Here is a 12597-nt window from a genome sequence, read left to right as displayed (position 1 = left end):
ACGTCCAGGACTGTTATTATATCACATAGGTAAATCACCACTGACAACATGGTGTGTCAGTGGTGTGTCAGTTGTCCTTTGGCTTCAGCAATCTCAAGGCACACAGCCTATGCAAAATTGATAAATCCAATTGCATATGTCTAATAGCCCTAAAAGAGCTCTGACCTAGACCAAACACTAAGATACAATCATACAATTTGAACATTCAATTTCTGCACTACATTTGTGAATTTGCTGGATTTCTGTCATAGTTCATACGAACATTCAAGAGTTCTTCAGGATTTTCCTGCTGTTCATGCTGTTCCATTCATCTGTCTAGTGAATAGGTCTCATAAATATTCAGCTTTCCAGGGTTATCTGGCTGGAGAAAACCTTGTGAAATTATTAGCATCAACAGTGATATGACAAGGTGCTTGGTTTCCATCCATAGAAGTTCAGACTTAGAAAGTCTTTTTTTCTGTGTAGTTACCTGTCTCTTTTGCAAAAGATAATCATCCTGAATAAGTGATTGTTTAATTTTAAAAGCTGACAGTTATTGGGTCTATTGATGGCAAGAATTTCCATCACATCTTGAGGGTTAAAGCGAATAGCAGAAACCCAGGACAGAACAGAGAGCAAAGAAGCCACATATATACTCAAAGAATACTTTTAAGACTAATATAGTCAAACATGGTAAATGTATATCAGCATTGGAAAGCAAAGATCCAGACTGCCAGTCTTGAATAAGATCTGAATTGACATCTTTCTCTGTCCATTATTTGAATGTATGAACAAGTTCAATATTAAATGAACATCCATACTTCGAACTTAAAGTAGAAGGTAAAATAACACAGAGAAGATGTGCAAAACAGGGCATATACATGACAAACAGCAGTAAAGCAAGCAGTAAAATGTATTTTGGCTTCATTTTCTCTTGTCAGTTCCAATATATGTTATTGGCAACAAATGTTAATATTTGCCTTCACCATGCAGTGATATTGTATATCTGGATGAACAAATCAAATCTTTGCAAGGAAGACTGGAGAGTCTGGATGTACTCAGTAGATGTAAGGTTAGCTTGAGTGCAGTTATTCTTTTGAATGCAATGTGGTAATTTGCTATGGAATTTTGCTTAGTGAGCCTTTCCCCATATAGAAATTTATACACATATGGTGTGTTGTAACCACAAAGAATTTGTCAGCCAATTCTTTCAGCATTAACTGTCAATTAACATTTTTTTTTCCTTTTATTTTCTCTTCATTTTCTTCAACAGTGCGGGTGTTGGAAGGACTGGAGTATTCATAACCCTGAGCATTGTGCTAGAACGAATGAGATATGAAGGCGTTGTGGACATCTTCCAGACTGTCAAAATGTTAAGGACACAGCGGCCAGCCATGGTACAGACAGAGGTAAGCATGAGTATCCTTATGCAATGGTGATGGAAAAGAAATGGTATTTACACAAGCAAAAATATGCACAGATAGATACTGTATAAAACATGCTTACAGTCAGATCTCAAGACATATATTGGCCCTGTGACTACAGGGTAAAATCTGTAAAAGGACTATTTCCTGTTATCGCAGTAGTTACTGCAAGATGAGGAAGAAAAAAAATCATTTCAATAGTGGATCCTAAATTATGGTAGTTAAGAAAATCCATTTGTGAAGCATCACACATTTTTATTTGATCCTTGCTCCCAGGCAGAAATGTGTGGTAGTAAAGAAACAGGCAAATTGTTTCTGCAGGTGGATCCACTGATTTTATTTTTTTTTCTCCTGGAAGTAAGGTCTTGATTATGTCTTCAGACTGACACTGTATTATTTTCATGGTTTTTTTGTGTCACCAAGCAAGTGGCTCTTTGGCCTGAAAATCTTAATGGTAAATTCAGCATTCAGGATAACTATAGTGTAAATAATTTCTATGCTATTAAGTGTGGCATAGAGAAATAAAGAAAGTGATAAGCAGTATAGACCAGTTACCTGTGCCTGTATGCTTGGAAATCTGTCACATCATAAAGAATGCTTAAACATTATCAGTTAATGCCCTTAATTTTTGCCTTAATTTCTGAGCAGAAGACCGGGACTAAGCCAGAGCCAATAGGTTAGGAGGACCAACAAAAAGGGAAAGAGAAGGAAAACATTTTAGATCACACATGTATTTAGAATAATTTGATTGACACTGGCCTTTAAATTAAGTCTGTGAAATTTAAGATGGTTCCCCAGAGTTTGCCATTTTCCACAAGAAAATTAAACTGGTTCCATAGAAGCTGGGCAGTTTTACTTCTAAGAAGACAACTTCATAAAAGCTTATATGAAAAATACAAATATTTATTTTTAATCTTGTCAGTTAGCCAAGTAAATCACTGTGACCACATTGAAGAGTTAATTCCATTTATTTTCCATTACCATCATTCTTCTGGATAAGCAAAATGAAAAATGACTTCTTTCTGTCATTTTGGCTGCAAAAAATAGCTAAAGTATACAGAAAACTATGCTTCTTTGAGCCTACCTGACAAATGCAGAGTTCAATTCTGCAATATATGCTCCCTCCTCCTGTTTTGACTTATTTCTGTATGCTACCCTGCATCCCCACTGCTGAAAGCAGAGGTGTTCTGTAGGCATTTCTTCCAGGATTCTGTGGCAAACAAATCTCTCATTCAGTGTTATAAACTGCCAGGAAATCTAATCCTTATTAAACAAAGCACTTCCACGTGGACCACACACACACTTAAAATTCAAGCATATGTGTAATGTATTCTGCCACTGTTCTAACTATTCCAACTAACAGAAATGAACTATGAGTAATCATACTACCTCAGTGAAGCAAATACCTGATTAGTTTCCTGGCCTAAAGAATTTTAATTGTGATCTTAACAACTGCAACCACACAGCACTATCAGAAAAATAAACAGACGTCCCTGGTATTTTTGAGAAATTTCTTTTATGTTTGTTTTTTTTTAAATTTTTTACTTTTTACCATTTAAACCAAGAATGGCAGTTGGAAATAAATATGTAGATGTGCCATTTTAATGTAAGTGTGCAACAAAACATAAATGTGCAAAAGGACTGCTTTATGGAGGTGAGAATAACACAAATCTACAAATGTTGGATTCATCTGAGGTATAAGAAAATTTCTCAGCACACTAAACTTCTCTCTGCTCCAAGGTATAGGTTGAAATGAAGTCTGATTTATGTGAATAAGGTCCTTTAGCTCTAGATTTCTCCTAAGGTCCTTTTCTTGCCACAGGCCAAGGTATCTTCACATCTTCATCAAAGCCTATCTTACTGAAAGGCTGGAATTCCCTTTGCTTTCTTTACATGATTTTTAACCTGATGGTTTTTCATACAAAATTCCAAATTCAAGTTGTGATGGACCTTTTTACTTAGTGTGTTGCATTAGCTGTAGAATTCATTGTTTATTTTGCTACTTAGTTTCAAATACATGCAGAGAAAGCATCCTAGCATGTTCCTATCAGAAGAAAGCTTTATGCTGATATTGTTTTAATCCAGAATAACAGACTGTCAGTAGGTGGGTATATAGTCTCTGCACAAAAAGAAGCTCTATTCTGTGGAAAATGTTGTTGCATTAAATGACTGTCTATCTTCATCTGTTGTAACTCAGGGTGGTTTTCTGTTGGTGTCAGCAAGTGAATATTGCTGAACTGCAGATGCCTCTGCAGTATATTTGTTTGTAGCTACAAAATATTCACTATTTACTTGAAAGAAACTAGAAACCAACCAACGAGCTGACTTTTTGATGCATTTGTTTTCTATTTTTCTTTCTCTAGGATCAATACCAGTTCTGCTATCGAGCCGCACTGGAGTATCTGGGCAGCTTTGATCACTATGCAACATAAAAACCCATTGTGGATTTTTATTGCAGGCCCTTTAAGATCCAGAGAGCCGCTTCTGAGCCATACAATGTGCTTTAGAAGTACTTCTTAACTCTTAGCTAAGGAGCAATTATTGGGGATATATAAAATAAAAAATAATAAAAAAAGAAACAAATGAACAAAATATTGGGGATATATAAAACAAAAAAACAACAAAAAAAAACCCCACCCAACAAGAAGTATTCCATGTGGACCAAGAATTCACAGTTTAATAACCTAACCATAATAAAAGAATCCTGACCACTGAGGCGTCTGAAGGATCTCATTTACAGATACCTCAAGGGTTCAACATTGGTTGAAGTTAAGGGGAAGAGGAAACTTAATCAGAAAGAGTGATCATCTTATTCAGGATTACATGATTTTGCAAAGAGGAGTTTTGAGAACTGCAGTTCAGTGCAAGATGTTTGTTGCAAGGTTGGATTCTGGCTTCTCAAAGCGGACTCTTTACTTCAACATCACTGTTTCCCATCATCCTGCTCATCATAACACTTAAGGGAAAATGTGGGAATGTTTAAAAAGAAAGTCCTTGATTTAGTTTTTTAGTATTGTAAAGATACTGCTGACCTGTGCTTCATTTTTAACTGTGTAAACTTTTTCCTTTTTTTAACAAGAGTTTATCATTCGATGAAGTGAATTAAAGAGAAGGTTGCATAACTGTTAATATTTTTGTTTAAAAATGTAGATTTTTTTTTAAGCTGTAGAACTGTTATCTGTAATATTGTGCTGTAGAAATGTTAGATACTTTGAAAATTTGCACATTTTTGTGCAGTCCTACAGTACCACAGTCTTGTTAGATATGAATTTTGTAGTTTTATTTGAGTTTTTTTTCCTTTAAGAAAATATTCATTGTAATCAGTTAAATCAAAATGGGGCTTTTGGTTTATTTTGGAATCAACAGGGAGGCGCAAAGTATAAAGATGCTGCTAGCACATACACACACACGCACACATATGCACATGCACACTCACACCCTCTCTCTTTTATATATATATATATGTATTACTGTCTACCCTTTTTTGACTCTCCATATAGTTGCAGAGAATACAGATGGATTCAGATACAGATTCACACACATGCACATAAACATATCAGTCCTTACATACCTGGATTTATGAAAGCATTGGGAAAGTTTTTCCACATACGACAATTATATCAGACTGCAATTTGATCATCTCTGCATTTTTAAGGTCCATAAACTTCTGTTTCAACGAGAAGTGAGGAATGCACATCATTGATATTTGAATGCCATCTCTATCCCAAATAATATTTCTATCCACATTTCCACCTGAACACACACACACATGCACACATACAGAGCACACACATGCACACACGCACACAGAGTATGTGATTTAGGCTTCAAGTGAAGTTCAATATTTGTAACACTATAGTGCAATAAGAAATCATATTATTAAATGTAGGAGGTGTGCATGTGGGAAAGGTCAGTGCATATCCCTTTAGGAGGGGAGAATGTTGTAATATACTAGGTATTAAGATGTTTTAAAATTGTATTCAATAGTATACTGTCTATAGTGTGCGCTATATAATTTACATTTATCGTATGTAACAGGGCAAAGCCAAACACACATTGCTCTGTGAAATCAAACGTTTTGTGGCATACAGCATTGTTTGGGGATGCTGGGGTTTATTTTAATTTTACATTTAGAGTGCCTTATATTTGATGCCTATTTTGAATAGTATTTCTTTAAGTTAGCCTTCATTTGTATTTAGTTTAGTTTGTTTATATCTCTGTTGTTCTTTTCAGACATTTTAATACATGTACCAGACAATTTTGAAAAATATGCATTTCCAGTTTCTAATCAAGTATGGATGGTAATAAATGATAACCCAAAACATATAGGTAGTCAAGGTCCTTTATCTTTCCATATTTCTAATAACAGAATAGCCCACAAATTGGAAATCTATTTCTGGTTGGCTTTTCAAACCCACTTTGTCACTGGTTATAGTGTTATCTGTCATTGCCGAGCTGTAGCAGCACAGTAGCAGTAGTTGACATCAGCAGTGCTTATGCATCTTCTTTTTTCTTTTCTTTTTTCTTTTTTTTTTTTTTTTCAGATTTATTTTGGGCCAAGTCCTGCTCATTCACTTGTGTCAACAGATTGCTAAAGTCAAACCCTTGCTTTCAGTGGGAAGGTTCATGTAAGGCTAGCAAGACTGAGCCCACATGACATATTGGAGATTGACAGATTTTATTCCAGGAAAAAGGAAAATTCTCTAAACAGCACAAAGTACTTTTTGAGACTCTTTCTAGAATGCTGTTTACATTGACCTTGGTCAGCATGTGTTCTGCCATTGTTAGTAGATCAGCATCAAAGGATGCTTTCTTTGGGGTTTCAAATAGGATCATTGCTGTGGCTTCTCCATGTGGCCTCAACATTTTTAGTTCTTCTTCCAATTTTCCCACTCCTATGAGAAGTAAAAATAAGAAAGACCAAACTCCAGCAATTTTGAGCACTTTTGTAATGAAAAAAAACCCAAACCAAAAAAATCAAAACAGAAATATAAATATATATATATATGGAATAGAAGTATTATAGAAGGCTACCTCAGAATGAGATTCTATAACTTACATCTGAACCAGAGAAGAATGTGCACTATGTTTCTTTCTCTTCTTCTTTCTTGATTTATATGTTGAAATAATTAATAAAATACCAGGTTATGTAGTGTGGTCATGTTCTTCAACTCAAATATAGGAATTCAGAAATACAAAACAAAGTGTAATTTTGAAAACATAGACTAAGGAAGGTTCCTGCACACTGGATCTGTACAAAGATCAGTGCATTTTCCCTAGCAGGCTGTCTTGCAAGCTCCAACAAAACTAAGGGAGTAAAATAAATACAAAAAAGCAGAGCCAATTTGTGAGAAAAACTGTTGTACAACTAAATACTCCTTTCAGGTTTTTTGTTTCTTACAATAGCTCTTAGCATCATTGATGTGCATTCCACTTTCTGTATTCTAATATATGCATTCTACAGTTAATTTAAATAGTGAGCATTTTGTCTACATACATCATACATTTCCAAGCTTAAAATTGGTTTCATCAGCATAACCAGTACGGTGCTATTATTTACATTTGTATGTGTAGTTATGTCTAATTCTGTAATTAGTTGCAATGGGGAAAAAACCACAAAATATATAAAAATGATTTATACAAAAGTTTAATTTAGCTCTTTTTTAAAAATTTATTTGAGTGGTTAGATAGCAGAGAAGATGGCTGGGGGAAGGAGTGACCTTCTAAGGAGATTTGCACTTTCTATATATACCTTTGTACTATGCACTGCCCTATTGATTCTACACCCAATAATAACTTGAACCCATCTGTAAGAAATTGCTTACAAAACCCACTTGTATGTATTTAAAAGACACAGAACATGTAAAAGGAAAAAAAAAAGCAACAGCTTTTTTTTTGTTTCCTTTTATTCTCTCCCATTTTTCTTTTTTTTTTTTTTCTTTTTTTTGTTTTTTCTTTTTTCTTTTTTTTTTTTCCCTTGGTGCCCTGATACTCCACAGATATCAGAAGGCTGCAGGTCTCATTATAACCATCCATTATGTGGCTTTGCCATTCAAGCTTGGAGTGTCTTTACAAAGATAATAAAAACTTGTGTTCTTTGCTCTTGTTTTGGATGCATAGACTGAAAAACTTTAAAAAATTACCTTGTAAAATGGCTTGTTAAAAAAGATACAATTACCTCTAATTAGTAGTACGCGTAAATGTTTTACAGAATGAAAGGCGTGCTTTTTATTTTCTTACTTCGTTACATTGGTGGCAAAAGGAAGTCTGTATGAAAATCAGTTCTTTGCTGACACAAGTTCCATTTGTTACAGATGAATTCTAATAAAATGTCAGTGTTATGCAGCCCTGGTCTTCTTTCTTAAGCAGTACTTTTGAAATCAAAACTTGTTTGGTCCCTCTTGGTGATAAAGGAGTTTAATTGAAACTACAAAGCAGTCATTAATCTTCTTAACTAGCTGCTGGACAGTGGAAAATGCATTCTTAGGTTAGCAAATATATATCATCTTCAGCAGCAAGCTTTGAGCCAGCACAGGCAAACCCTTTGGCATAATTTCTCATAGTTTCATCAGTTTAATTGAAATTACCACACTTTTCATGCCTCTGGAGTTCCCCTTTGCTCTTTAGAAATGTATCACTACACTGAGAAAATAGATTGTTCTCCATTCATAGGTGCAACCCAAAGAGGGCAAAATATCCACACATTTGAGGTAAATTGTGAATTTTTAATCCCTGCAGATTTGGCAGCTTCTGGGATAAATCCAAAGTCAGTTGTCAGAATTTAGTCCCTGGAATTGTGGCAGGCTGTCATGAGTTTTGACTGATTTCTGTTATGCACTGCATATGCAGTGAGTGCAAATGTGAGTCTGTGAGGCTACTATCCAAATACTGTGGTAAAGTTTTTAAACACGTTGGAAAAGTTTTAGATGAATAAACAAACGAGGTGTATCGAGGCAAGCTACAAGGGGCATGGCATGGCAATCTATTCAAAGAAAACAAGTCTTGCTCTGTCTGCTTGTTTTGAAAGAAGGCAGGTTCTGTCTCCAAGATTACTTTGTAAGGGAATACAGTCTATTAGCAATTAGTATTAAGTACATGTTAATAAAGAATTCTCTGTGCTGGAAGGATGTGCACATAGGGTGATTTCTAAGAACTTGTATTGTTCTTGGCCTAATTTCCACTTGAAGATGGTGATAATAGTGTAAATGTGAAGCCTTGGTATTCTTACAGAAGCCTATTAATGTTTTTCCACTGACTTCTGTGGATTTTACAATTACTGCATTGCAGGCTGCCTTTGACTTGAACCTTTTTTGCGTAGTCTGTGCAAGGTGGTTTAGAGCTGTGTTATGTAAGGGTTTCTTTAACTATCTGAGTGGCTTTAGATGGTACCCTTTAATGTCAGCATTGACTTCTTTGGATTTTCCTGTTCTGTGCGTCTAGCATGGACCATAATAAAGTGTGAAAATGAGTATTGACAAAAATATTTGGCTGTGTATGGCTTAATAACTTCTAAGTTAATGGGGTTTTAACAAAAGTAAGTTCTAATTCATGCTTAACACAGAAAAAAGATGCTGTGTACTTCGAGATCATTACTGTTCAGAAATGCTGTTGAGATGTGAAATTAACCTATCTCAAAGCAAAGCAATAGCTACAGACCTTCAAACACAATAACATTTACATCTTTTCTATATTATCCAATCACTCGGACCAAATTCCAGAATTTCCAGAATCTTTAGTGTTCATTAGTATCTCTCAAAATGGGTCAGTCCTGATTTTAAGGTAATAAGGGATTTCCATCTATAAATTTACCCATTGCCTGTTTTTCCCAGTCTGTGCAGACGGAAGTGGGACGGAAGGGATCTATTTGACTACTCACATTTGGTAATGGAATAAACAAAGTACTGAAAAAGTAATGATAAGGAATGTATGAAAATAAATCATTCATTAACTAGTGCCCAGTCCATTAACAACTGGATCTGTACCTAGTGATCCCCAGTGATCACTGGCCAAAAAAGGAAAAGGAAAAAATCTTTCTGGAAATTGCTGTGTCTTTTTTACTTCAGATGCAAACATGTCCTTTTCCCCCCCGCCCCTTAACCAGTTTTAAGCAGAATGAAGTTAAATTATTTTTCACAGACTTTGGAATTTTGAGGAAAATAACCAACAAATTTGCTGATGTGTAAGCCACATACCATTGATAAACCACTTCTTCTTCCACAACACTTCACATGCAAAAAAAAATCTGTCTTGCCCATGAAATTGCTGAATTTTATGAAATAGCTTTGCATTTTGAAACCTTGAAATATGACAGCTTTAGATCATGAAACTTCAACAGCACTGGATCAAATTGGCAAAATGTCCACAGAAGATACCAAATGGTATCAATATTACTTTCACTGTCAAAGAATATCTTTAAAGCAATTTCAGAAGTTTGAAAGACTGCTATTTTTGTCATTATTTCACTTTGCATGGGGAAATAAAACACTGATGGGGTGTGAGGTCATAGAAAATTTTAATGCAAAGACCTGTGGCAAAATTTTATTGTATTTTTAAAATTTAATTTTAGTTTACTTTTTTACTACATTTTTTTTTTAATTTTTTTCCCTTTTTTCTCAAGGAGAATCTATTAATGCAGTGTTACTGCAACTGTTTGGAAAGTTACTTGATTCAAAACCTAAAGGATTTGAATATCATAGATATACAAGAGATTATATTATATATAATAATATATTATATACAATATTCAAGAGAATTTTCTCTTTATACTGTCCTGTGTTTTCAACAAGTTGGTTCTGTCATCCAAATCTGCTTATGAAGAGTACCATGGTAATACACAAAATGTTTTTCTATCACTAATGCAATGAGTCAAGATGGAAGGAAACATCTGCTGACTAGCTTTCAGAGGAAAGCAGAATGATAACCTGCAAATGAGACATTGTAGTGAATAGAGTTCATTTTGCATCTAGACTATAAATAGGATGCTTTTGAACCCAAAATGCATTCAGCTTGCTTCTGTCAGCAAAAGTCTTAATTATTGTAGCTGGAACAAGCAAACAACCTTTCTTTGCCAATAAAAGTACTTCATTGTATATTCAACAGCCTTATTGGATATAGAATGTAAATCTTTAAAGTCAAAACTGCCTGGAAATGCCTTTCCTTCTCTCATACATAAAAACAAGAGAACAGAATACAAGATTTTCTTCATTGGAAGAAATTATTTGAAAACACATCAGAGTTTCTATAATTCCAGTCTTCAAAAATCCACTTTGCTCTTAAATCTAAGGGAGTTGTATAAGCTCAACATTCTACTATAGCAGGCAATTTACAAACTCACAGCAAGTTCTCATCCATGCAGTAAACGAAAACAAAACATCATCTAGAAGCTCCAGGTAGGATTTTCAAGTTCACAAACCTCATCAGCATCATCGCTAAATCCAAACCAACCAGCTTGCAATACCACTGCAAGGTATCTAGTTCAGGCATTGTGGTACTTCAAACTAAGCACTGTGAAACCACCAGAAATAGTGACTGATGTTGAGTATGTCACTGAATACAGATGTGGCAAAACAATCATCTTTCACAGGCAACAACAAAACCACTTGCTTCTGTTTCACACGCATAAAATTTTTATCAATGCAACATCCTCTCTAGTCCACACTCTCAAAGACTATTTTGAGCATCTCACACATTCACACCTCCTGTTTCAATGTCTTTCATTCCATTTTTTCCATAAAAACTTCCTATTCAATTTTCATCAAATGCTTATTTATAGTTTTTCTTTGATTGTTTCATTTAAAGTTTAGTCCCCCACAGTTTTAGAGAACTCTTACCCAATTTACAGCACTTTGCAGAAAACTGGAATGACAGATTGAGGCCCAAACCTACATTCTTCAGGCTAGAGGGGGAAATACATTCAGCCACATTGTAGAATAAGGCTGCCGAGTAAGTCTTATGTAATAAGTAGGCATCTGAGCAGCATATCAGCATGGTGAAGTAGATCTCCCTCTTCTTAGATAAAAAAGAGCTAAAATGCAGACTTCTATCTAAATCTAATATAGGTATGGGAAACAATATTCCAAGTAATATTTGGGGTGGTTTGAGTTTGGTTCATTTTGGTTTGATGGTTGTAGGGCTTTTTTATAAAAGGCAATATTTATCCAAAATCAGAAGTTGTCATTTTTTCAGAAGTTGGGGTTTTTTTGTTGTTGTTGTTTTGTATGGTATTGAGTTTGTTTTCTTCATAACAACTTTTATGATACTTTGCTTTAGATTTGTGACTGAAAGAGTGTTGATAACACACCAGTGTTTTACGTACAGCAAAGCAGTGTTCAGGGTGTTGAGGTCATTGCTCCACCAGCTATTAGTCTGGGGGTACACAAGAAGTTGGTAGAGAACACAACTGGGACAGCTGACCAAAGAGAAATCCTATACCAAATAATGTTGTGTTTGTCAATAAAAAAGGGAGTAAACCAAGAAGAAAGATGGATGTTCTGAGTTAGGCATTTGTCTTCCCAAGTAGCCATTTCATGTGATACCTTGCTTTCCTGGAAAGGGCTAAATATCTGCCTGCTGATGGGAAGGAGTGAATTAATGTCTTTGTTTTCACATGCACCATCTAGTTTGCATGTGAAAATGTCTTTATCTCAACCCATTTTTAATTTTGCCCGTCTGATTCTCTCCCCATCCCACTGAAGGGTGAAGTGAGCAAATGTCTGTGTGTAGTTTAACTGCTGCCTAGGATTAACCCACAGCATTTGGCTATAGATTTTTATTGGCAGTTGTAACTTTATTGACATTGACCAGAAATTTCAGATTATCTTCTTGGGGACACAATTGCAGAGAAACATTCCAGACCCTGTGCAGAAGCAGCCGAAAGAAAACAGTGGTCAAGCACAGGGGTTACAAAATGGGAAACAGAATGTTACTGTCTAAAATCAGATAAGGTGCAAGGGATAAACACTGCAAAAAAAGATATTAATACTATCTACTTTAACTGAATAAAAGTCAATTTTTGCAAATACTATAGAAAAAGTAAAAGTCTACAATAAACCTCACAGGTGAGGACTTTGGCGCTTCGGTCAAGACATTGCTCTTACACAAGGTACTCACATGAATGCATCACTAGCACTGGTTTCTCTAGCTAACTGAAGAATTAAGCCAAGGTGGAAAGCCTCTTCAATGAAGTGAAAAAGCT

General features: G+C 35.1%; 1 protein-coding gene across 7 annotated transcripts in view; it reads left to right on the top strand.

The window, feature by feature from the left end:
• PTPRD (protein tyrosine phosphatase receptor type D) overlaps nucleotides 1-7748 on the top strand; it is a 1172279-nt gene extending 1164531 nt beyond the window's left edge. For all 7 annotated transcript variants that reach the window (XM_054517855.1, XM_036402900.2, XM_036402899.2 and 4 more), the window contains 2 exons: nucleotides 1253-1388; nucleotides 3767-7748. In XM_054517855.1, the coding sequence (XP_054373830.1) occupies nucleotides 1253-1388; nucleotides 3767-3835 (205 nt within the window). In that variant the 3' untranslated portion in view covers nucleotides 3836-7748. The remainder of the gene's footprint in view (nucleotides 1-1252; nucleotides 1389-3766) is intronic.
• Nucleotides 7749-12597: the final 4849 nt, after the last annotated feature.

This window comes from Molothrus ater, chromosome Z (genome assembly GCF_012460135.2).
Source record: "Molothrus ater isolate BHLD 08-10-18 breed brown headed cowbird chromosome Z, BPBGC_Mater_1.1, whole genome shotgun sequence".
In the NCBI taxonomy this organism is placed as follows: Eukaryota; Metazoa; Chordata; class Aves; order Passeriformes; family Icteridae; genus Molothrus; species Molothrus ater.
Note: the sequence above shows the minus strand (reverse complement) of the source record. Positions and strands in the feature narration are given on the sequence as shown.